This window comes from Colius striatus, chromosome 2 (assembly GCF_028858725.1).
Source record: "Colius striatus isolate bColStr4 chromosome 2, bColStr4.1.hap1, whole genome shotgun sequence".
NCBI lineage: Eukaryota > Metazoa > Chordata > Aves > Coliiformes > Coliidae > Colius > Colius striatus.
The window spans coordinates 102217092-102244952 of NC_084760.1; the positions used below are offsets into that span (position 1 = coordinate 102217092).

The window sequence follows — 27861 nt, forward strand, 5'->3', positions numbered from 1 at the left end:
TGTGCCTACGGCATTGTACAATCCCTGTTTTCTCAGTACAGCCGCACACAACTACAGCTACTGACAAAGTCAGTGTTCTTAAGAGTTTTTATTTGCTAATATTGTGATGTTTCTCAACTGTTATGGAGTGTGAAACAGCATATTCATTACTACCTAACGTTGGCATAAAACATATTATGTACTGCAGATTCTTAAGTGGTTTACAAAATCCACTAGCTCATTAGTTCATTATGCAGAGACAGCAAACATGCATGAGTGGGGATTTCCTTCACACCTAGTTTAGTCGGTTTAATCACAGTTTAAGAATTTATTTTCTTAGATGGTATATTAATGTCTTCTTTTTACTAAATGCCTTTTAAAGAAACAAATGGCACCAGAATAGCACCACAGCTAAAGGCTTTTACTGAAGAAGTTGTCATTAATAACAGACCGTGAAAATACTACACTTCTACAGTACAACAAAATATTTAGGAAATACAGTCCTCCTTGTGATGCAAGTACAGTGTTGGAAAATCTAGTTCTTATAAAAATATTAAGGAACTAGTCTACAAGCAAAAGTAACACTATAAAATTGAATAAATGTGTTCTTTCATTTTCTAAAATTAAGGAAAATGGCACATGATATTAAGGCTTAGTATTAGATACCTAAACTTTTAATGTTCATTTTGACTACTCTTAATCTTCAGTGGGCTTAATCTGAAATGTTTCAAGTGGTTATCAAATACTTATGCAAAAACCTCAAGAAAATCAAGAGATCGTATGTAAAATCCATATTCAAAAGTGGAGATGGTTTTATAAACAACAAGTAGTGTACATGGGCTGTTTCACTAAAATAACATTTCTGATTTTGTAACCTAAAATAAGAAATATTAGCTATTTTCTTTCAGAATCAAATCACACAACTTCTACACAAATACTATAGTGCCTAGAGTCTAGTTAAGTATCAGAGTCTATGATGAATGAAACATACTTTAAAAAGCACTAAAAGGGCTATCTGTAAAAATATTTACATATATTTAAAATAAAATTAAATTTAAAAGAATACAGTGAGAGAATCCAGAAGGCACATTGCAGATGAAAGATAGTTTAAGTAATAATAGAAATGAAAACATGTTCAAGTAACAACAGAAATGAAAGCAGGTCAAGAGTTTAAAAGTGTATGTACACACATAAACAGAGTCAAGAGACAAAAGTAGCAAAAGTAACAAAGATTAGCAAAACGTTAACAGCTCCAGCTGCATACAAATATCAAAATGAAGTGCACCAAAAAAACCTCCAAAACACTCATTCAATTTATTGTCAGATGCAAAGACCAAGCAACTCAAACCCATCTTCTCTATTTAGGTCTGATGCCATCATTTGCTGGAGTAGATTCCACACTTCTAACAAATAGTATTTTTTCCTCTTCTTTTTTTGATGGTATTCTTTCAATTTTGAGGGGAGAAGAGTTTACAATTTTATAGCATTCACCTTTTGTTATAATTTCTTAAAAGACGACAATGTTCCAAAGAAAATGTAATAATTACCAGAAAATGAACATTCAAAGAAGTGACAAGGCCAGAGGAGGGAGAAAAGATTGATCTTCTATGTTACACAAGTCATCCAACACTAAATTACCAAAAACTTTAATTCTGTGAAGCTGCAGCAAAGACTCTAGCTACTAGCATTTCATTATCTTGTTTTCAGAACCCTTATAAAAAGTCGTAACACTTGAGATAATTAGTAATTTCAAAACTACATTAAAAGTAGTTTTCAATACCCTCAAATTATGTTTTATTTCCTTTGGTTTCTCCTACCTATATACAAATATGAATTTCTATCTAAATATATATGGTTTGGAGGTACTTTTGGTTACTGTAATAGATACCTGCAAGTTTTGCTTAGGCACACAACTCTTTAGAAATACACAAAGATTTTCTTAATGCAAAACTTCCTAGAACACACATCAAAACCAATTACAAATTTAACAGCTTCACTTTTCACAGTAATGTCTACAGTAGCAACAGTAAGAAAAAACAAGCAAAAAGACATTTTCAAACTCAATTTTATAAGTAGAAAAAAAGAACCTCCAAGGGAGATAAACAGTTCTTGTTCTTTTTGCAAATGTGACAATCAACACTAAGAGATGAGTAATGTGTTCACGACCATATATAGTATCCACATTAGAATGGGCATGCTGGCTAAGAAGTTAATTTGTCCAGAATCCATGATTAGGCCCCTACAGAGAGTACTGCTTTATCAAGGAGGGTAAGTAATCCTTACTACTAGTTCTTCCTAATACAAACATGCCTACCAGTTAGGTAAGAGGTTTTATTAGGAAACAGTGTTCTGCCTTGAAAGAATTAGTTACTATGACTTACCATATGAAACTTCAGCTATTGTCCTTTGTTTACTGCTTATTTCACAATTTTGGTTTTATTAACTCAGAATCTTTCTTAATTAGGAATACAAAATGACGTAAAGGGAAAAAAAAACTAATCCAGATGACGAATGTGACCTGCTAACATGACTTGCTTTCCTAGATTTCAAGGTTAAGACTTGAGTCGATTCATTGACCCAATCTCAACTCAAGCGCAACATGCCACCACAGTTACTTCATTTAGGTAAGTTCGAAACAACAGTGACATTTTCATAAAGGAATGTATCCTGGTTTCATTTGGGATAATTTTCTTCCTAGTAGCTGGTACAAGGCTGTGTTTCAGATTAGTGCTGAGAACAGCGTTGTTAACAGAGGTGTGTTTTGGCTACTGCTAAGCAGTCCTGCACAGTGTCAAGGCCTTTGCTGCTTCTCACTCTGCTCTGCCATTGAGTGGGCCAGGGTTGCATAAGGAGTTTGGAAGGGGACACGGCCAGGTCTGCTGACATGAACTAGCTGAAGAGCTAGTCCATCCCATAGAACATCACACCCACTATATAAACTAGGGGGAGTTGGTGGAGAGAGGTGGATCACTGCTCAGGCATCGGTCAGTGGGCAGTCAGCAACTGCACTCGGCATCACATAACTTTTCTTGTTGGGTTTTTTTCCCCCATTTCTCTTTTTTTGCTGTATTACTTTTCATATCTGTCACTATTATGTATTATTGTTGTTATCGTATTTTATGTCACGTTTATTATTAAACTGTTCTTATCTCAACCCATGAGTTTTACTTTTCTTTTCCCCTCACTGTTCTCTCCAGGGGGGTGGGCATCGAGCAAGAGGCTGTTTGGTACTTAGTTGCTATCTGGGGTTAAACCACAGCAGATGTTTTGCAGAGAGATATTTAGCCCTGAAGACCAACAAATGAAAATTACTACTTCCATTGCTAATTTTTCCTCTTGATTCAACTTTTGTACCTAATTTTCCATTGTAAATTTTCTGGTATGGCTTTAGACATTAGAAAACATAGTCAGCAAAGATTTTATCACAAAACTGACATTTCAGTTACAAACAAGAACAGAGAGCTAGCTTGTGCTTCACGCAAATTATAACTCAGGTATGCTCATTTCAGGGGAAGCAGAATTGCACTCTTAGTCATAGCACACACAAACTTTCTAAAATCCCAATTCCTCCAGTTTCAGTCAGAAACAATACAGTAGGGGAGGTAGTCCTGTTATCCATTTACCTAGTAGCAACCTACCTCCAGCTGGTGATCACTCCTTACTAACGCCATACGGGCCCTTTGCAATGAACCATGCATTAGCTTGTGCAGTCTTAAAATTAGCTTCCTCAACCCCATTTGCTTCAATGCTTTATCTACAAATGGCCTGTAAATAGAAGTCAAACAGTGTTGGCTGCAGCTTGCCTCAGCACTGCATTCTGGCATAACCCAAGAGGCAGAGTCATCCTCAGATTCAAGCCTATCAAGTCTCCTTGAAAAATGGTCCTGAAAGTCAAAATTTGGCTTCTTAGCAAAATTGTTCTTGATGGCTTGTCTAAGTTCCTCAACATTCTCCTCAGAGATTTGTTCTTCACCATCACTCTCCTCTGTGCGTGTTCCTGAGGATTCCTTTACTTCTGTTTCCCTATGAACTTCTTCATCCTCTGGACCATTGTCCTTGGATGGTCGAGGAGAAGGAATTTCAAACACTGGCCAGCCAATGTCAGAAAGATTTTTGATGCCCAATACAGTTCCCATAATCCTTAGTTTCTGATTTAAGTCTTTTGTAATATTTAACCATAGACAGAGTGCCTGCACTCTGTCTTGGAAGTCCTTTGCAGCATACTTTTCATAGTCCTTTTGAAGAGCCTGCAGAGATGGATAAAGTGCTTCTATATACTCTAGCAGCTCCATTATCCGCTTTACTTGCTCAAATGAGACCCGCTGGCGATGGAGGTGTTCGTGGTAACTTGAGTAACCCAAAGCACTACTTTCACATGTTGCTCTGCAAACTCCTTCTCCTGAAGTACCATTGAGACTGGCTCCATTTTTTACACAGGAGAAGCTTCCATAGTTCACTTTGAAGGTGAGGATTTCATTGATGATATCAGGGATAGCTTGACGGGCTGCATAGAGATAGAGGTCTTGGTCATTAATGCTCCGGCCAGCATGCCAGGCTTGCAGCTCCAGCCAGATCAATTCATTGGATCGGTTCAGCCAGACAGAAGAGGTGTTTTCTTGTCCCCTTTGCTCCCTGTCCTTTTTTTTTGAGACTGAGGTAAGTTTTAACAAAAGTCGCAGGGTTTCAAAGAATTTTAAGCGGTCTGCTGGGCAATCAGTCCTAGAAGTCTGTCGTGCAGTTCTGGGTATTGGCATGGGCACAGAGACTGGAAGCTTAGCATTGATACAGCCAAGGCTGAGGTAAGGCTTATTGAGATCAACATCTGGAATTGGTTTTTTTGGCAGAGACCCACCAACCGAGTCTAACATAAATGAGCACTGTACATTTTTCTTGAGATCTCGTTCTGTTGTCCTTAGGGCGTCTCGGATCTTTTTTCCTTGCTTATAGCTGTGCTCCTCCACATTCTCAATGGTTTTCCCATTGTCTTTATGCACAGATTGAGTTGGCACACTCATTTTTTCTGTTAAGAAAAAAGAAAGAACGTGACTGCAGACAAAAGAAAAAGCATTGTTCAGTTCAGCTCCTAATCACATTTCTTAGTTTGAGCATAGAATATTGTTTTGTACCAATAAAACTAAAAGTCATAGGTAAAAGTAAAACATAGTCTCGGAAATTACCATTAGTATAGCTAGACTAATAGAAGCACCACAGGAAATTTTGTTTTCCTCCTCTTGTTTTACCTCTTGCAGAGAGGACCTCAGAGATGGATTAAAAACAAGAGCACACATGGATTCCAAAATTTAACTTGAATCACCTGATTCTGGCTCTTGGGGAGCTTGATCTTAGTTCTGGGAACATCTCTGTAGCCTTAATACACTGTCTGAACACCAGGAGCCTATATCCTCACTCTCCCAACACACAAATGCTTGCTTTCTCATTTATCAGCTAACAGCAGCCCTTTCCTAAAATCTCCTCTTCCTTTCCAGTTCTTTCCTCAGGAGTTCTTTCCTTCAGTCTCAGCTTTGCAGATCATGACAGGAGGAGCTACTTCATAGCAAAACAGTGGTTCCCTCTGCCTCCTGAAGAACTGGTGACAGGCTGGAGAGAAACACCTGTATGTAGACTAGATGTAGTCCAAGTGATCAGCAGTTGGAACACAAGAAGCTACAGGGTTAGAGGGCCCCTGCTTATTCAAGAACAGAGACTTTCAGAATGATGGTTGAATACTTTGCTGTCTTTTCACGGTTCACTGTGACTGTGAGGATTATTTGCTGTACATAGCTCATTTCTCACTCTACAAGTAATAATTTCATTACAGTCTTTGGTAATGTGCTACTCACTATAATGTTCATTAATACCAGAAATCCTAATAAGCTTATTTGCAAAACGGGCCTGCTCAGTAGAAGATTATTATTCCCTTTCCATACATGGAAAATCATGCTAAAGAAAAATCTGTCAAGTCTATTTTTGGGTGCCAAAAATGGGAAGACATTGCCCAACATTTCAGTATATTGAGCTCTTTGAGTTCAGTGCTCCCTGACTTCTATTGCACCTTGGATTCTCAACAATTTGCAAACTGCATCCCCGAATCTCTGTCTTCATTTCTAGGAAAAGAAGAAACAGATTTTAATTTGTGCTATTTGCCTAGCATCACAAAAATTTTTGTGGTAAAATACTATTATTGTATGATGTTTTCATTTACTTAATTATCAGATGGCCCTTCAGTCTTGTTTCATTCAATACATATCTTCAAGCATCTGCAACAAGAGATGGTACAATCATACAGAAATCTGTTTCCTTCAGCACAGAATTCAAAAGTATCTCTAGTTATGTAAGACAGCAGTTCTCTGAAAAACTGATGCAGTAATGTAGCTCAAAGAGTATCAAGTGTATGCACACAAAGGCATTGTATTAAAGTGGCAAAGACGTTTGACATAAAAGTGGAGAGATGTGTGGTCAGAGCACCTTCCTTTGCTTGTTTCCTTTTATGAATCCTGTTTTCAGCTCTTAATGAACAGTGAGTGACCTGTCACATTGCCTCCTTCCAATCCCCATTTCTAAAATACGTAATTTAGCCATAGCTGTGTAGGATTGGAGCAGGTCACAATGTGTACAATGGCACTTTGGGGAAAAAAAGAAAAGCAATTATATTCTGAAGGGTATGAGGAAGAAAGAAGAATCACAAAGACATCGCAGAATCTATTTCTTTCAAATATGGACTTTATTAACGCTTCTTACCCTACTTCTACTTCAGGTATTCATACACTTTTCTCTGAAGAGCTACCTAGTACAACAGCAGATGATAAATACCCAACTCAACACAGTTTACTTCCTGGAAATGGAAACTCAGTGATCCTAAACAACACACTAAAATTAATTATAAGTGATTTTATGTTGACCTACTCACTTCTGTCAGGCAGTGGTACCTGACCCTCACTGGTTACTAATCCATGAGGTTAACTAGCACCAGACAGAACACAAGACTCGAAGTCCTGATGAGCATTATCAGTTTGAATTCCATGCCACAGCTGGAACTGCCACAGGGAGGGAATGGCCCCAAAAGCTAGGACAGGTAAGCAGCGGGAAGACACATTCTGCATTGGCAGGCATGTTAATCTCCTTCAATACTAACCTTCAGCATCCCAAGCCCACCACAACACATTGAAAGAAAGGCATCCAAGATGTTCTAATGCTTGAATATTATCATTCCTAGGCATAAGTGTCTACAAATTGTTTAAAAAACCTCTCATTCGTCAAATAAGCAGGCATTAATGATTCAAATATACTTGACAATTCTGCAATAAATAAGCATCAATGTTATAAATGTGTGAGCTCCTACTACTAATTTTATTGCAGCTTTTTAGTATAGGTTTCTTTTTTTTTTTTGTAAAATAAGTTCAGCTCTAGCAACAAATTCAGAATTCCAATTACCTGTAGTGCTACACGGGGCAGGTCAATTTCACAACTAAGTAGCAATTGATAGGGGAAAAAGGCGGACAGAGGTTCCCCTTCAAGCAGAAGCTCCACATTAAAAAGCAGGCAGCCACTGTTGTTTACATAGTCCAAGAAGCTAATACTTCATTAAGAAAGCAAGCAGAAAAATCTGGCAGGAGATACACATACGTCTTAGCAGAAACTCTAAAATGCATTTAGCTTAGAAAACATGAATCCCATGGGCCCTGGGCTACAGAAGAAATTATTCAGAAAGTAGTTTAAACAGATTATGTCAGTTTATTTTTTTATATTAATGCAAGTCACAAGAAACTTGGTGATAGAAAATAAACAAATAACGGAGATAAATAAGCAAGCTCCTAACATTCAAAACTGTTCAGTTATCTGAACAAAGGAAAGACACAAAAATCCATATTATATGCAAATATCTGGAAGATATTTTTAATGTACTTTTTAAGACTGATTAGTTGCACCAAACCAACCCCTGAATTAATTCTCTCACTGAAGTAAAATCAGTTCAATTTCAGTAATAGAATGTGCATAGAAATTCAAGGTCAATCAACTAGTCCACTTTGAAGCTGTTGCGTTTCTTTTTTTAACACAAATTTTCTGAGACTGTACATATAGGCAAAGTTAAAATTAACTATGACCTTTTCGGAAAAAAATAATTTACACAACACTATCCAATTCATTAAAAAAAAAAAAAGACTCAAATAGATATTAAAGGTGCACTCACAGCAACCAAGACCTATTACTATTCCCTCACAAGCAGAGACCTTGCTCTGAAACCTCAAAAATGTATTAGACAGGGATAAACAATGGTTCCCAATTTCACAAAGATATCCAACCTTAATATGTCCTCAGCACCAAAGGGTTACTGTGAAATACTAGGCACTGAAGTTCTTCAGTATCATAACTTCTTGTTTGAAATCATTTTTTTTAAAACATGGAAACAAGAAAATAAATTAATTAAATTCGCAGAAAGCAAGGAATGTGATTATATAACTACCATACAGAGATCTAAATGAGGCTAATGTAGCATTAAAAGAGTTTAACTTTGCCAAAAGGCACTATCAAAAGCCAGTTAAAGCAGCGTAATAATTCCAATGCCTACACAGCTAACTAGCAAGTACAAGATTTTTTTTCAATTTAGTTTAAGGAAAAGGTCTTTTGGTGAATGCTCTCTTCACAATGACATTATTCAGAGGCTGTATGAAATGAAAGAGAATCAAAAGCTTTGGGAGATATTTGCATGGGCTCTTCTTTTATTATGAACTTGCACTCCAAAACTCTAAGGAACTGAAAAAGAGTCTGTGTTCCCTTACTCACATTAAGCCATTTTTAACAGCTTCTCCCTTTGAAGATATAACCCCTGCTAGTAAAAGCACTCTGTGATAACACTTTTATCTCCTGTGAAGCTATTTAAAAAATTTCTTCCAAAAGTATTTAATGGCAATCGTCAAACTGCCATAACTCTGGCAAATGACCTTGTCTGACAGTTTGGTTATTACGTTGCTTGTTTTTAAAACAAACAAACAAACAGACTAAAACTCCATAACTCACATAATCGAAAAAACCAAATCTGGGATTATTCTGTATGAAAATACTGCACATAAAGTCATAGAATGGTAGGGGTTGGAAGGGACCTTTAGAGATCATCTAGTCCAACCCCCCTGCAGAAGCAGGTTCACCTAGATCAGGTCATATAGGAACATATCTAGGTGGGTCTTGAAGACCTCCAAGGAAGGAGACTCCACAACCCCTCTGTGCAGTCTGTTCCACTGCTCTGTCATCCTCACAGTGAAAGTTTTTTCTTATATTTAAATGGAACCTTTCCTTTTTTGCACCCATCGTAAGCTCAACAAAAACACTAATATTACACATTATTAGTGGAAGGACAGCTTGAAAAGTTACAGCTACTACATGGCGTTTTGTTGAACTACCTTTTAACAATCAATTACTACATTCTCTGTCTCCTCAAAATTAAAAAAAGAGCTTGAAATTCATAGTAAATATGAAAAAAGTAGCTTACAGTATTAGACATCGTTACTTAGTAATATTAGAAAAAACACATATCAAGGTTATTTTGTTTTTTCTCAGTTATGACGTTATGACTAAAAGCTTCAAAATAAGTAAAGAAGTAAGTTACTACAATTTAATTTCTTCAGTGACATTAAAGACTCATCGCTGAAAACTCTACTTTTCTATAAAACAGGCTGTGAAATACTTCAAAACTTGAAACTGGGGCAGAGAAGTAACTACACCATTACTAGAGACTATAGAATCAGACAAAAAAAATTGATTGGAAAATACCTCTGAGTGTCATTTTTTCCAACTTCCTGCTCAAAGAAGAATTTATTTCAAAACTAGTTTAGTCTGCTCACGATCACATTCCCCCTGTTTTGGAAACCTCAAAAGATAGAGATTCAACAACCAAAGAACCTCTCTGGTATACCATTCACTGTTTGACCGCTCTCATATCACAATTATTCTTTTAACATCCAAAAGAATTTTCCCTTGTTGCAATAAGGAAATTAACTTCCTGTCCTTTCATCCCACTTCAGTATCTGTTGACATGTTCTGTGTATCTCCTCCGTCAGGGTATTACTATGATTTCATGGTCATCTCAGGAAAAAAAAGCACCACACTTACCTTTTGAAGTGGAGCGGCTAGCAGGTCTCCCAACGTTATTTTTTTGATGCTTTGTTGACATACGCTTCATCTGGCGGGGTGTACTAGGAGGAGAAGTTCCATAGAAGGTGTCAGCATTTGCTTCATCTGATAATTCCTCAGGGTCAGATTCAGAGATCTTGCAAGTAGCATCTTCTGATTTGCACTCTTTCCTGTAGAGAACAAGTTAAACCATGATGTTAGAGATAATGAATTTTTACTTGCAATATCTGGTTAGAAAGTTAATCGATCAATAAATCCCAACCATGGCAAACCTTCTGTATTTTCCTGCTACAGTCACGTTCATTTAGTCCAAATCTTTTCACACCTATAAGGGCAACTTTCCCATCAAGCAAAGTGTAAGCAACATACAACAAAGAGGATGTATAGTCAGTGTCCATAGCAGAACACGGTGTAAACATACAGGTATACGCAACATATACTTGTTTCTGAGAAAACTTGTGTCATACCTAACTAAGAGGCAAATGAAACAAAGGTTCAAAAATACAAACATTAATGCAAAACAATCTAATCAGCAGCAGAGACCTTTCCTTGTATCCTCTACCCTCTTAATTTGTTCATACCATGAAGACAACTTCGAAGTTCACCAAAAAGGCTCTTCATCCTTCCCAAAACTTTCATCAAGCATAGGAGAACTAAATGTATTTGATTTATCTTCCACTGATCTTAGCAACAAGTAGGTTTAACCTTAGAACTCTTTTCTTTTGGTAGCAAAAAACCAAGGTCTACATAGTAACTTTTTAATTAGCACCAATTAGTGTGGAAAAAAAATATTGGCAATACTTAAAAAGAAGTCACAGATCATGCAAACACAAAATAATGTTCTTCAAGCCACAAATCTGGATGGTCAGCTTAACTACTGGATGTTAGACCAGTGAATTCAACCGAAAGCATGCATCTTTGCAGGATTAGTACCTCTACCAGTACAGAGTCCAGTACATTAGCTCTCCAACTACAAGTAAGATCTTTCACTACTATTATGCCTAGCAGTATTGGCAAACACTATAGAGTAGCATTACATACAGTATTGCAAAACATTTAAAAACTGACAATCTGTAATTTTCAAAAACTCTACACTATTTGTCTTTGAACAATTTGAATTAAAAAGTTCAAAGAACTACAGAACAAGGTTTTCTCCTTCAGTGAGGTACAGGGTTTAAATAAAGAAACAAAAACAACACCAAACAAATACAACATCCAAAATAAAACAAAAACTGCATGGTATCACAAGTTAACCCAAGCAATGGCACAATTCCATTGCTGAAAAAGACAAAGTCCAGATGGCTATGATTGTGGTTTCTCCTTCTCCCCAGTAAAGAACTATAACCTTTCCTTGAGTCAGTTCTGACACTTATACGTAAGTGCCCACTAAGCCAGCACCAAGAGCTGATCTATTCCTAAACTCACATGGCAAAAAAACCCAAACAAACAGTATCATCAGTTTTCATATGTAAACTCTGAGTAAACTCCAAGACAACAGTGCAATACAGCCAGTTTCCCCTCATAAGCAGCAGACAGATGTAAAACAACCACAATGAGGGGTATGCATGCACCCTTACATTACGATTTACTTTCAAACAAACAAAAAAAAAGACAAATGTAATAAATGAGTAATCATCTCGGATATCTCTTCCTTTCTCCTGGACACTTGCTCTCTCCCAACAAGTAAGATTACTTCAGTAGAGTGGCAGACAGATACAACACTACTAATAGATGGGTCTCCTCTGCATGATCAAGTGACACTGAGCAACGAAACTACTCTCACACTGTCAACAACCAAACTTCAGTACATTTTACGCTGTTCACTGACGTATTAGGAAAACAAACTATTTTAAGATAACCTGTGAACTGCATCATTGCCCCACCAGTAAAGCATCATTTGAAATCTTTACAATGTTAAAAAAGCCTCACAAAATAATGAAATCCTCTGGTCAATTCAGGCTTTGGGGGAAAGCAGATGGCAGCAGGACAGGGTTTTAACTTCTATCCCTTTATACCCATCTGATGTTTATCTACCAAGGGAAAATACAGAAAAGGAAGAAAAAGAGAAGGAGGAAGATAGGACTCCAAGGTCAAAACAAGTCCCCAGCTTCTTGAATCCCATGGACATGGAGCTGGAGCTCAAAGTGACACCAAAACCTCAACCTTCTCCCAGAATATGGGACCCTTTACCCCAGTATAGTCCTCTCATCCTCATCACTGCCCACTGGTGCAGCACATAACTCTCTTGCTTCAACATGCATCCCGGAGAAGAACCTCCACCACTCTAACTTGGAGGGGAAAAAAAAAGGTGCAATTTACCTCCATCCCCATTTCTGAAGTGGCTGCGCAAATTACACCTTCTCCACTCTGGTAAAAGACACTTAGACAGAGAAACAACTGACTTAAATCACAGTGCAAGAGAAACATCAGTACCTGGTAATTTCAATTTCACTTGAATCACAAGTAACAGGTTACTTGCTACTATTTTTGAGGTAGGAGAGGAATGTTACTCATGCTCTGGTGGAGCAAGGCTGTCTGCAGGGAGAAATATGCCAGAACATTGTCAGCCAGTAGAACAGCAGTAATGCTAAACAAAAACAAAATCAAATTTTGTACTTTTTCTTTGCCTTTAGCTATAAACAGACATAGATGCATAACAGTTCAATTCACTGCAAAGCCATGGAAACATTTAGTGGGTGAAAATACTCCTCTCACATTACAGCTTTGAGAAGGTAGGCAACTTCATAAAATATTGTAGATAAACTTTAGCAGTTACCTAAGAAAAATTACTCTGGTGGTACGGTAGCACCATCTGTAGTGTAAGAAGAGCCCTACAGCGAATTCAGCCATAATGACAACCACACAGAATCACCAATAGTTTTGGTCTAGTTTCACTGCCTTGAGAAGTCATGCTGTTTATGTGTCTTCTAACAATCTTATTTAATAACCACTATTGGACAAATCTAAAAGTAGTCATAATTTGTTCCTACAGATCTTGTGAAAATGGGTGGATAAATAACAGAAAAGGAACTTGTAAATGCTCAACTGGGAAAGCATAACACAAGCTTACATCTTTTGGGACACCAGAAAATATTTTATTCCTGAGAACTCTTGCAAACAGCCCTGCTACAGAAAAAACTCCAGGCAGAGCACACCCTTCTGACTTTGCCAAAGATCAATCAACCACAAGAGACTAAACCACATGAAACAAGAAGTCATTAGTTCCAGTGCTTATGGAACTATTTATTTTTTCAGTGATCTCACTGGCCTGGCAAGGCACAGGGTGGAGTGCTGATGCTCTTGCGGGGCCTGGCAGAGTAGACTCTGTAGCACTTGCATTAGGTCTCAGTTCCAAGGCGGTTTTAAACTAGGACAAGTTACCATGTTATAAAACACCAGTAATAATACTGTTTTCCTTTTACTTTTAAGTGAGTAACCTCTTCTAGGACTATAATGATCAATCCTCCCCATGAGCTGACTGAACTGATCTTTCAAGATCATAAGCTGGTTCTTTCCTCAAGTCACTATTTTTTTGCAACATCTTATGAGAAGGCACAAAGTCCAAAAGTATTCAGAACTCCCTCCAATCTCACACCCAAATAATATATTCGCCTATACAGTGGGATCCAGTATGACTGACTTAAAATTCAGATTATTTTTTCCTGTGTAAGTTTAGTTCTTTAATTTGTAAAAACCATAGCAGATTTATCACAAATTATGAAGCACACATCACAAAACTGCAATCATGCTCTACAGAACCACTCTTTTTAGCAGCTGACAAGATGATACAACCAGAGCAGGCTGGTCTGGCTTAGAGGGAGCTAGGCACAGGTTGCTACTCAAGTTTTTAAATTGATCATGTGCCATTTCGGGGTTGTGTGCAAAAAGTGTATCAACTTGGTGCTCAAATCAATGACAGTGAACACAAAGGCTCATTTCCACCAGTAAAAGCCATATTATACAACAATATGCTCAGATATATACAGCCTGTACTAACGTAACTACATATATTGATACCAGCATGACTGAGCTGATGTCATTCAGAAAACACTGGACATATATGATCAGTAGCAGGAACTCTCTGGTATTAAAACTAGTTATAATCGTAACAGATTACTGACACAGCATTTTTTATGTTTGTGCGCTATTTACTGTTATAAGATAAAGACTAATTAAATCTGAAAACTATAAAATGTGCTGCCAAAAAACCTAAATCAGGTTATAGTACTGGTTATTACAAGGAATTGCTGGTTCCTAAATACTGCTGCAACCAGAATTGGGAAAACACCAAAATTAATTTATTATTTGCTACTAAGAACTGCAGGGTTTTTCTCCCCACAGTCAGTGAAAATCGTCCTCATCTTAATTAGACATACACCCAAGAAGTGAAAGCTAGAAGTGTGACAACTGAAGTTACTATTTGACAAGGACAATTTAAACCCTATGCTTACAAAGAAAACTGGAAGTGCATAGTTTTCACATCAGTCTGTTTACAGGCTGATGTGAAAACCAACCTCAATTTTAAGGAGTAAAATGCTTCTCATCGATTTTACTCTATGAATATATATGAGATTGTAGCAAGGATGAATAAATTGGGTACATCGGGAAAGTTGCAAGAGCAGTATGGTTAAAAAACAAAACCACCAAAAAAAAAAAAAACCAGCTCTGAAATGCAAAAAATAAATAATCAAGAATGTTTTCAACAAGTAACTACTGTATGATACACCAGGTACACTTCAAACTGGAAGAAGAGACAATACAAAATTTCTTCAATTTGCATATGTAGATGACTACAGGATTTTTTTTTTTTTCTAACCCAGTTAAAGTGTTGACAATATATCTGTAATTCCAGATCATTCACAAAAACTGAGATACATCATCTATATTTTTCAAAGGCCTGCAAACAAAAACAGGAAAGGTGAGAACCTGAGGTATGAAATTTGAAGCAGCAGGACAGAACTTAAAAAGTCTGGTAATTGTTACTGCTGATAAAGGCCATGAATCTTCGAATAAATACAGTCCTTTATCATTAAAAATAAATGAACACATGAAAAAAGCACTGAAGACCATGTTGGGACACATTAGAATTACAGTAGGCTAAAGTCTCACTGAAGAGTATGATATTTAACCAGTATAAACTTTTTGCACTTTACTTTCAAAATTTGTAACAACCAACATTAAAACATCATGCTGAAAATTGTGACAGATATATGAGGTAAACATTATTTTTTAATCTTCCCTTTATATCAGCTACCCTTGATCCTCATAAGCAAAAGTTCAAACATATTAGGCACTTACATAATTAACCCGGGTTTGGCCAGTGCTTATTATCCCATACACAGCTTAAAAGCTTGCTGGGGAACAGAGCAGTAGAGGTCAAGTGATCAGACTGCAAGCACAGAGCAATCAATGTGAGCTAAGCAATTACAAAACAGTACGCAGGATAACCACCCACCACCTCAGCGCACGCCAGAGGCCACTGCTGTCAACAGCTTCCTGCAGTTACATAGATATGACACCATTCACAAACCAGTAAAGCTTCTCAACACTTCATGGATCCCTGACATTTCCATACAGAGAACCACAGGATCTGTACAAGGTCTACCACCAAATTACCAAGTACTTGCTCTTGACACTTGGTGACTTGTTTTAAGGCAAAGTGTCTATTTTTCTAATACATGCTCCTTAACAGGGATTCAGTTTGATAATAAGTATGTAGGAAGACAAGGCTTCATTAGCTTGTTCTTAGTAATGTACACTGTCAAATAGCTAAGGCAGCAGGAAACACAGCCACTATATATTGCCAATCTTCTTAAAGCTAAGGGAGCTCTCCCTAAACATAGTTGCAACCATTCTATTTGAAAGATAATATTCTGACAAGAACATAATTACAAATTATTATCATCCTGCAGCTGCTGCTAATGCAAAGAAGATTTTTAGGTAACCATCTCTGTATCTGTTAAAACTAAAAAACAAAACAGAGTTAGAGCTGCTAAGCACTACACACCACACACCTCTAGAATCAGCAACTCTTAACTTCTGTGGAGCTGTATTGGGTTTCATTTTATCTGCACATCACAAGAAAATGTGACGGTACACCTGGACCAACAACACAAGGAAGGAACTTCAATTAGTTAACCTGCAGCACTTTGGGAGATTAAGATTGAGGATTGGACAACCTAATTAGGAAAACAAGATAAAATGAACTGCAGTTCTGCTGAAGTACAGGACTGCTATCGGTGTAAACTCCTAGTGGCGTGTTCCAACATCATGAAAGCACCACCTTCTAAAAATTTCCAGTTCTGAGGGAAGATACAAGTTTAAACATATGGATCTGGTTCTGAAAAGTTCCTGAATTGAAAGCAGAAAGGACTACAAATCCAAGTTCGCACAGTTCGCATACAGTCTTCTCTTAAAGATCTGATAGATTTGTTAACAGCAAAAGTCCTTGCAGCTATTGCATTCAAACTTGCAGCTATTGTAAACTGCTGTAAGAGCAGCAAAAGAAACAGAAAAAAAAAACCAAAATCCTCGAAGGAAGTGCTCGTAGAGCAATTCCAAAGAAGCCTTCAATAAAAAGAAAAACAAACACCTTGGTATTTTAATGATTTTATTTTTTCTTACAGAGCAGCAAGAATTTGCTCACAGTTTGTAGAAATACAACTGGTTTTTTTTGTTACATGCATCCTGTCTAAATCTGGCACAGGGCTTATAGAAGGAAAAAAATAGCCTGGCTAGCAAGATAAAATTCTGTGAGAAGCATAGACATTAAAACCTAATACTGACATGTAGTAATGGAGATACTTGACCCTGTACTCACATTTGAATCTCTTATACCTGAGCTCAGCATTTCTGAGCAGTTAATGTTAAATCTTAGTCACCAGCTAATTGCTACCAGCATACTAACAAGACTTACTGTTTCAAACTTGGTAATAAACCTGATAAGATTTTTAACAGTATAATCATTTTCAGCTTCAAACTAAGGACATGTCTGGCTTTAAGATGATTTGTGTGGTAGAAAAGCATCACATTTGGGGTGGTTTTTTTTAACAAGAATCAGTACTACTCAGATACAGTCCTTCTTAAAGTTATTTTAGTGTAAAAAATTCATTAAAGAACTCTTTAATTTATGAATTAGACTTGTAAAAAGCATCATGCCTCTATTAAGGCCTGAATCAGCTTCCTCCTGAAAAAAAACACCACCAAACTTCATTACTTTTGGAACATTTCAGTGGGAAATGAATACCTGCATTTTGGGATAAGGACTTGGAAGGAGTATCTGTTACTTGCCACCTTTCCAAATTTTAGAGAGAACATCAGCCAACAAACCCATGCCACATCCCATCAGTAGAACAAAAAGCACTGAAAGCAACTTTGAGCTGGAGGGGAGTTTTGGTGCTCCAAGTCTCCAGCTCACAATGACCTTGCAGACATTACTTTACTCTAGAAAAGAGGTATCTGGATAACTTGACAATAAAACCTGGCAGAAAAATCACATTACAGCAATCTCCATAGTGGAAAAGGAAAATCTCAGAGTATCATCTCTTCTGATATAAATGCTATATAAAAAAATGGCAATGAGGAAGTACAAAATACAAACATTGCTCTCTTAAGCACTTGTCCTTGCAACTCTTCCTTCAGTTGTTAAGCAAAAAGCAAGATTGCTAACTACTTTAATTTTTCAACCTGTTTTTCAAGCACACTTCTGTAACTCCATTTGTGTATCTCTATGATCACCCTTACATATGCAGTATTCTTCCTTTCTCCAGAAAGCGGCTAATCCTACCCAGTTAAATGCATCCATTTCTCTTCTCTTCTCAAAGCTGAGACATAAATATTTATGAGGGTCACATTCAACCTTTCATTGATTTCTCTAGTCATAAAAGCAGGTATTATGTAAGGCACACCAAAGTCAAGGCTAAAACTAACGGAGGGAAAAAACCAAACTCGGAACTTATCTTAAAATTAGAAGAAAGTTTGAAGGATACAGATATCCTAAAGGTAATGCCTGGAAGTAATCTGAGGAAACAAAACAATATTTTATCATGCTGTCATCTTAAGGCAGAAATCTAGGGCTTTTCTGCATTCACAAAGTATTTCAAAATAGTATGAGTGTACAAATAGTACAAAAATAGTTCTAGTGCAACAATTTCACTTCACAAAATACTCAAATTCAAATTCAGCTGTCTATAGCTATATTTTTCCTCCCAGAGGAATCAGAAGGCAGGATACATGATCAGTCTTCTGTATGGCTTGGGCATGAACAAACAGCATGCTGCTGAAAAAAGGTGGCACATGGGGGATGGATTTACTTTTAACAGAGATAGTAACTTGATCATTTACCACTGACGCTAACTGGAAAAAAAAAAGCGCTTGCAGCAAGCAAGTGTGCAAATGCAAATCTTACAGAATCTAAGTTTTCATTAGAACAGCTTACAGCAGAGAAGACAGTAAGAGTACAAAAAACATGAAGCAATAGTAAAAAGCTTTTAAAATCAAGTATGACATTTAATGAAGCTTATTCACACAACTTTCTATAGGGAAGAAGTAAAGAGTCTCAGAAACTACCAAGCTGACACAAAAAAGGAAACCTATTCTAGTGCATCTTTTTGCCTCCCCGTTGCACAGATCTTCCCCCTCTCCACAGAAGTCAACAATCGTGATTGTGAACTCAGACACCAATCTGATGGTGAAAAAACAAATTAGTTTTTTGGTGCATCAGTTAACCATCAAATCAATAAGCTGAAGTCAAAACTCTACAGACACGTCACTACTAGATCCCAAAAGAATGCAGTGAACGAGCTTGGCTTCCTGTTGGGGACAGAACCGGGGGAAGAAAGCAACCTGTTGTTTCAATACATTGATTATAAAGTGAAATCATGCTCTCGGTTACACTCTTCTAGCTGCAGCTAAAGCAATTTATAAGATGATCTACTAACGCTTTGCAGAGGTTACTAGCCCCCAAGATACACAGGTATAATTGAAAATACCGACCCTGGCTCTTCACTGGTGTAGCCAAAACAAGCCAGCTTTAACGTGTTTGTTAGCAGAATTTTGCCAATTTCAATCACTTCATCTTTCATTATGCAACCAAATTTACTTACTGTTACACTGGCAAGTTTCATATGGCAGACATTCCTAGCTGAGCAGAAGGGAAGAGTGATATTAAGAGATGAGAACAGCAATTTCTAGTCTGAGTTGGTTGCACAATTAATGCCTTTTTTACTTGCAACAATAACAAAAGCAGAATACTTGGGCAAGAGGTTGCTTAAGGTAATATCTGTATCACTAACAAGAACTGATTGAATTACATAATTCTAACTGCTTATTTATAAATTTACCTACTAACAAGGGCTTGTCAACATCACACTAATTACAGAAACAAAAAACAGAAAAAACTTCATTAGTAAATAGTCAGAATGTAATAGTAGCCCTGTAGTAGCCATGCTTTGCTTATTATTTACACTTTGTTTAGCTTTGAAGACTGACCTGTAGCATAACCACACAAATGCAAACACCCAACGGTGCTGTGAAGCCCTGACCTACATCTTGCCAACTGCTTGCAAACTATGGATTTACACTACAACAGCCCTGCTAACAGTTAAGCAGCAAGTACAATAAATCTGAGACCGCCTAAGATCTGAAGAGAAACACAATGCAAGTATTTCTTCTGCAAGATCAACAGAACTCACTGTGATAACACCACCACTATTTCTGCAGAAATCTATAAGGAAAAAAATATTATTGGGGAAAAGATGAATGTAAAGCTTAGAGCTAAACAGTTAATCTTTAATCGACATATTTCTCCCATGATTACTCTTAATTAAGCTATTTAATTAGAAAAGAAGGATCCAGCAAATATGAACAAACTTAATTTCTACAGTACACTCCAAGCACATGCCTGTTAGTTGCTCCCATTACAAAGCTCTTTACAGCAGTACTGTACTGACTTGCAACAACATTTAAGAGAGAAATTAAAACCAAATCTTCTGCTTCTCAAGACCTAGAAACTCATAGTCACTTTCGTCACTGTTGTAAGTTACTAATATTCTCGGGTAGAAGCTTCTAATAGGTCAATTGAGATATTTATGATAAAAAGCCACAGAAAAAGGTGATAAAGGCTATTGGAACAGAGGAGAGGCGTTCAAGCAGCTTTTGATTAATAAACTTCAAAAAGACAGAAATTGCCAATGTGTTAAAAACAACTTAAACAAAATGCAAATTAGTATTCATCATTGATTTGGACTGCAAGCAAAGATAGAGATATTAAAACCTATTTAAGTGATCTAAGGAAGTGACTTTTCTTCTGCAAGTTACACCAAGAAAAAAAGTATAAAAAAATAAAATAGAGCACTTGTAACAGTTTTGGCAGTTCTTCATGTTCTCATCTCAGAGAAAATAATCAGACCTTCCTGCTCTTTTTTTACCAGTAAATGTGGAAACAGAGAAAAGTTAACTGATTTTTCTACCTTGGATTATTAGAAATTTTCATGTAAATTTGGACTATGACATAACAGTATTTACAGGATACACATATAAACTCATCTTTGAGCTTTTTTTCCCACACCATTCACACACGGATTATCTGATTAAGACTATGCCACATGTTATCTCAGTAAGAATAAGCAACAGAGCTAACTAACTCTGATATTGGTCTATAATGTGTAAGAAGCATGAAAATCTTGATGGGTTTGTCAGGTTTCCAAATCCACAAATATGTAAGCCTACCAAGGGATGCTGAATGAGGACTTAAGGTTAGAACTGTTCAATCAGGAGCCGAGAGCTTCACCCAGCCCAGTTGGTACGCAGCTCTCACCTTCAACGCCTCTGAACAATTAATGTCAAAATATTAATTGGTTTCTGTCGTTCTTAGCACTAGTTTTTCAACCTCAATTATACCCTAGCTCATCTTTGGGAAAAAAGAATGGTGGGGTTTTTTTTTAAACCGAAATTTTCAAGAACAGACCTTTTTATACTTAAATGAAAAGCTCCGAAATGTTTTCATCACTAAAAGTAAAGATGGTTGAACATTACGTAGCACAGTATAAATCCAAAGGATAAGTGCTTCAGTTATTGACAGCTGCATAAATCAGATGCCAAAGTCTCAAGTTACTCAAGCTACACACCCAAAAAAATAAAGTATATTTAATCAAGAACTACTTATGCAAAATATATACTAACAAATCTGTATGGATTTTCAAGAAGATTTAAGCCACACCAGGAAAAGTTATATACTACTGGAATAAGAGACACTACAACAGATTGTTAAGGCTGCTAAGCCCAACTATAAATATATCATATATAACAGTGACAAACTGAGAAAGACAAAAACCAGGATAAAAGATAACAGATCTGCAACAGCCATACTTCCCCTACTCTCCTGTGCACAAACTTTACTCATCTGGCAGAAAGTTCTGTTCCTAGACAGAAAAAAGCTACCAATTGGTTTTGATCCCAAAGTTTGGCTTCATCTATAAAATGAGATGAAAGTTTACAAGAACCCTGAAAGTGAGGTATTAAAAATGAAATATGTTTTTAGTGGAGACTAGTGCCTAAGTACTGGATGCTGGACTACTAGCTATGACCTTTGGAAAATCCAGGCAATGCAATAGAACCACAGTACCCATACTATTTGGAGCACCTCAAATGCTTAACAGACATGCCCATGGAGAGTTGTACCTTGCAGCCAAGAAGTAAGAGAGGCATATGGAACCATGGCCTTGTTATCACTCACCAGATGGAAGTTCCATAGCTAAAACAGTAAGTACCTTTACAAATACTGTTCTTGCACAAGTCATCGACAAGTAAACCAGCAGCACACATTAGCCAAGGGCAGAATAAATCATATATGTATATCACATTAAAAAGCAACACACAACAGTCAGTATCATTGTTAGCAGGACAGAGAAAGTACAGAATGAATTTCCTCTTTCTACCTCATGACAGCAGGAGACATTCATCAGGGCAATAAAGTTATACCTTATCTTTTCTAGATCCAGAATAAACCTTAGCAAGGTTCATAGCAAGCTGATGGAGCTTTGCATACAGGGTTCTTGGACTGAACATGAGCGAATATTTGACAACTGAGTAATGCTGAAATTCAGGTGTAAGAGGAAACACTCTGGTTTGGATTTATGTTTGCAGTTGGACAAGGATGAGCATGGGACAATCATCAGCTCTTTAAATGAATACGCTTCTGAGTTATTTTTAAAAATTAAAAAATCATCTAGTTAATAGTTAATAATTTAGTTATAGGCTAAATATAGCATCAATGCAGTTAACACTTGAGTGCAGAATAAAAATTAAGGAAAGTAATAGTCTTGCAAACCTAAATGGCATATATCAAATCCAACCACGCAGATGAAGAAATATGAGCTGAGATATCTGTACCTTCCTGTGCTGACAGAGGTCAACATACTACTTGACAACCAAGGGATAGTGTAAAAAATTGTCTTCTAAATCTATTTTAGATTAACTTTAAAAGACTGATCTGTATATAATTTAAGAAATGTGGTTGTCATGGAAGCCAAATCTCCATGAGCATCTAAAAACCCCAATTCTCTCCCTGAAATAGAAATGACTGCATATCCCTTATCCTTTCCTTCAATTTCAGTAGATCTGTTTTTCATCACAGCACACTTTGCATTCCACAAAGGCCAGTACCACTAGCTTACATAATAGTAAAACAACCTTGACACAGACAGCACTAATTAACAGACACAAAAACAACTCAAGTAGCCACACAACGCAGACTAACCCTTGCTGCTACAAATGCCAAACACATCTCAACTAGCACTTCATGTGTGTTTGTGCGTAGGTGGAGGCATCAGTCATTCATCCCAGTCTTGCACATGCAAACAAGAAAATGCAATACACAAGAACAGAGATGACATCTTGCCTCATTTCAATGCATGAGGAAAAAAAAAAAATCAAACCACAAAAAAAAAAGTGGTAAAACTAATGCTAAAATCATTTTTCCTACTGAAGTTATGATTCTATGTTAACAAAATAACGTAAAATTCTTTCACTGCTGATACAATATCAGTCAAACAGGTAGTCTGGCAAACAGAAAAAGCAGGTTGAGTACAATTCATTGCATGACCTCAAGCTTCTTCCAAACAACAGATGCTGCGGACTGACAGCCCAATTTATTGTTATCATAAAGCCAACAAATCTCATACTCAGACCACCGAAAAGTTCCCCAGTGTGGAGGATGCCTCCACATTATTCACAATTCTGTCCTGCCTTATGCACAGCCTTGCTACTTCCTTTACTGCTTGCACTGGATGTATTCCAGGAGAAAAGAGGGCTACAAGAAATCAAAGCACAAGTTAGAGTAGCTCTACAGCTCTTCACACCTTTGCAGTGTCACCAAAATTGGCATCCCAGCAAAGGAGATGCTTAAGGCCTCATTTTTCTCTACAGTGGATTCTGTGCCAGAAAACTCTTCGAAAAGACTAAAACTGGGTTCAGAAAATGTAAATTCTATAGGCCATAACCAAGAAACACCAAATGTGTACCTATTTCAAATACTGTTCTAAATTCCATCTAAGTTGAAACATATTCTCTTGAAAAACTTGTTTGCTTTGTTACAAGGATTGATACTGAAATCTGAATTCTTCCCAAAACCTTTTCTCTTTTCCTGTATCCGTAACCACTGCAGTCAGTTCAACGTCCAAGTGCAATTCTGGCTCAAAATCAACATCTGCTTATAGGTACCTTGAGTACTTTTCAGATGCCTGCCCTCTCTCCCCACCCTAAACTGTATGTTTCAAGAAAGAAAGCAAGATCTGGGAAAAAAACAGTTTGCTTTTGTGAGCAATTTTCCATCATATGCTTTAGACTAAGGATTGTATCATAGAATCACAGAATGGTAGGGTTGGAAGAGACCCTTAGAGATTATCTAATCCAAACCCCCTGCAGAAGCAAGTCAACCTAGGTCAGGTCACATAGGAACATGTCCAGGCAGGTACCATTCCAAAAAAAGCCATATATTGTCTGCCTTACATTTACAGAACATAAACATTTGTATTCTGACAGGATACTGGATCATGACATAAAGACAAACAACTTTCTAACACTTAAGGTAGTCTCACAACAATAAATCAATAAACTTTTTTTCAAACAACTGTAAGTGTACTGCTAATGAGGATGACCGATTACTTCTCCAACAGAATTAAATTTAACTTAAAGAGAATTCATTACACCAATGCACTTCAGTACTAGTCAGAACAAGTTTTTATCATAAGAAAACCTTCATACTCTATGAACAGGATTCAAAGTCATCTGCCACCAATGTGTGCCTGCACACACCCCCACTGGTTTTAACAAGATTCTGACCTCACAGCCTCAAAACCGAACACCTATTAACTCCAAAATTTAAATCAACTTGAATCATGATGAAAAACCTTCAGATACTTTACTCTTGCATTACATTTAAGAACAAGCAAATACTATGTACAGCCAGAGGAGCAGTGCTGTTCTAAAGCAGACACACAAAGTACATACAGAAGTGAATCACAGTGGAGTACATGAGTTACCCTACAGAAATTAAGGCTACCTAATTGTTTTGAGACACCTCCTTCCCACCCACCAGCTCATTCTGAAATAACTAATTCAATCTTCATTTGCTGGATAAAGTTGCCACCACACTACCCACGCCCACATCCGACTCATATAAACTGTCTTTTAATAAGCAGAATCCAGCAGAGGTCAGAAATGGCCCTAGACAGGAAATGCCTGGGTGTTTTCCATTCAGGCACTGCAGATTACTCCTCTACAGGAAGACTGCTCAGGTTTAGGGTCGTGCTGTTGTACAAACTTCATTTTACATCATTCTCTGCTTCACCTGCACTATTACTCTTCTAAGATACTGTGTGAAAAAGAACTTAGAAGCTTACAAATTCAGTTGCCTTGCTGGCATTTGTATTTCATTTCTGTTAAAACTAATTAACTGCTATATACCTTTTGGTTTTGACGCTCTCATGACGTAAGAAAAACAAATCATTAAAATGCATTAATGAAAACTCAAACCAGACAATTGTTCAACTCCATAGCCTCGATCCAAACGGGAGTGCATCACCGCTTACTTCCCTTTTATTACATCAGGATGCAACAGCAGCTTACAATACCCGAGAACAATCTCGGGAACATGACAGCACGGAGCTTTGTTGCACAGAACACCTGGAACACAATGCGCCTGACTACTGCCTTACAGCACTAACTGATCACATAAGCGTTTGAAAAACACAAACGTTTACTGAATGCTTCCTAGGGAGAAGTGAAGTGCATCAACAGGATGGAACAATAATTGCCTGGGAATTAATAACTTGGCCTTATGCAACACTTCTACAGCCAGTTGGAAACACTAAACCATGAAGTAATTTGCATCCCCATCTCTCAGCAGGGCACAGACTGAGACTTGCAAAAAGCCAGTCTGCAGGTCAGCACATTCAGAGCGTAACAGCAGCTGCAAAAAGCTTAAGGCGTCAGAACGCTAGCCCTCTTTGTGGAAGAGGTTGGCGTGTTTTTTAAACAGTACCTTCTGACAAATATCGATTGCAACCTTGCCAAGAGCGATACTCCAAGACTCTGCTGTTTTACCGGCGCGCCAGAGAGAGCCTAACTACCTGGATTTAATCACTGCTGCTATAAAGATACGAGACACTCTTCCAGGGGCAGTGTTTTTATCACTGCAAGTTCACAAGCCAAAGAGCACAGGCCACAAGTAGTCAGCCTGGCCTGGGGTCCTACAGCTACTTTCCCCCCATTCCCGCACCTCTCTTCACCGTCTTCAAGCACCGGCGCAGGTCCTAGCTGCCGGTAAAAGTTGTCTCCCCGAGAGCTGGCCTTGCGAGGGCCCCAGAAACACTTTTTTGCTCCTGCTGCTCAACGACGGGGGGAAGGAAACGATTTGGTTTTAATTGCAAAGAACCCTCAAAACATTGCCTTACCCACCGCAGCCACTAGCTTTCTTATCGGAGCACTTTCTCACTCGGTGGGCGCTTTATAAAAGCGCTGAAGCAGCAGCAACAGCCGCCGAAGCTTTTGCACCGTGATGGGACCGGGGTAGACGGGAGGGTCGAAAACGGACGCCTCGTACAGCAGGGCTGCCGAGGCCGTGCCCCGGCGGCCGCGCGAGGCCAGCTGCGCCCGCGGGGTGCAGGAGGGGCGGTTGGCAACCGTAACCCCCGGCTGCGCGCCCCAGTCTGGCAGCGGACGGTCCGCGCCGCTCTGTGCGCACAGCTCCCTATTTGGCAGCGCTGGGTACTGACCTCCCCGGCGGCGGCGGCTCCTCCATGGCGGCGGCAGAGAACAGCGCGGCGACGCCTCTCATGCATGCACCGGGGCCGGCATGGCGGCGGAGCGCGGTGCGCGGCGCGGCCTGACCCGCTGCGGCGCCGGGGGTGCAGCGAGGAGAGGGAAAGGAGGGATCTCTATCCAGCTGCAGAAACCCGAGCGCGCAGAGCCGCCCGCGCGGCCGCCATCTTGAAAACAGGCTCCGAGGGCAGAGAAACCGGGAACATCGCTACGGCGCGCGAGGAGGGACCGGCCGAGCCAGAGGCGCTCGCTCCGGCGCGGCCGGGCGGGGAGCGGTTCGAGGCGTGGGATCCCCTCTCCAGGGCCGCCCCTGAGGCGGGCGGTAGGGACAGGGCAGCGCCGTGGAACGGCAGCGTGACCCGCACGGGACGCGGCGGGTGTTTCCCCACTATTCTCCATCTGGGAGGAGCCGCGTTTATTCCGACGCCAGGCTGCGAAGGAGGTGCGGCGGGAGCTGCCGCCCTGCCGGCTAGCGCCTGGCTCCCTCTCCACCCGTGACAGAGCTCTTCGGCTGCATTCGCTACGCCTGCACGAGTCTCAAACCTTGCAAGTTTCCCCTACGTTAGCAGTCAGGGATAAAAGAAAAACCGAGTTACTGAGAGAGGAAGGTGGTTTACCTCAGCAGGTACCAGTGCCCTGCAGCCAGCCCACTTGTGTGATGCCCAGCATCTGCTGGAGCTACTCTCAATGCCTTTTTGAGGAGATACAGGGAAGAATGGGGAGTGCTCATAGTTTTGCAGGGAAAAAAGAAAACTAAGCAGACATAATTTATTCTGCTTCTTACTTGTTTCATTTCATGAACCTGGTCTTTATAAAGCTTCCAGCAGCAGTTCTCCTCAAAGGGAGAAGTGGAGCCCCATTATCCATTTGGAAACACAGAGGAGAAACGTAATTTCTTGAACTATAGTTTGTCTGGAATATCAACGTTAACGCCCTTCAAAGGCAAAAAAAAGTGCAATGAGATAATTGTTACGATTGGTGAGGGAGTGCCTCATCTGTTTTATAGAACGGGAAGCATGGCAGCAAATCCTAGCAATGTGTATACAAACAGTATATGTAACTTCGGGAGGGTGAAATTTAAACTTGAACCAATGCTGGATTCTGCTTCATGCACAGTTCCTTCATTAAATTAAATGTACAAGACATTTACACAGATGTCTAATCTGGTAATAAAGTTCAGTTGTGAAGTCACTGTTCATGATATACAGTTGCCTGTGCATCTGTCCCATTCTACAAATTGATTTTAACAGGCCCTTTGAAATAAGTGATTTTTTTCCCAAAGCTGAAATACAATACTTCTATTATATACTTACCATCTTAATAAATATGTGCATTAAAATGTGAGACCAGACAAATAATCTCATACAGGAAGCCAGTTCTCTATTTTCTACCAGTCATTCCGCATTTGTGTGCAGAAATATTACATAAGATTGCCTC

General features: G+C 38.6%; 1 protein-coding gene across 7 annotated transcripts in view; it reads right to left on the reverse strand.

Annotated features, from left to right (window-relative positions):
- The window catches only part of MAP3K4 (mitogen-activated protein kinase kinase kinase 4), a 74674-nt gene extending 47891 nt beyond the window's left edge, over positions 1-26783 (reverse strand). For all 7 annotated transcript variants that reach the window (XM_061991624.1, XM_061991622.1, XM_061991620.1 and 4 more), the window contains exons 1-3: positions 26379-26783; positions 10084-10274; positions 3618-4999 (exon numbers count right to left, since the gene is read on the reverse strand). In XM_061991624.1, the coding sequence (XP_061847608.1) occupies positions 3618-4999; positions 10084-10274; positions 26379-26440 (1635 nt within the window). In that variant the 5' untranslated portion in view covers positions 26441-26783. The remainder of the gene's footprint in view (positions 1-3617; positions 5000-10083; positions 10275-26378) is intronic.
- Positions 26784-27861: the final 1078 nt, after the last annotated feature.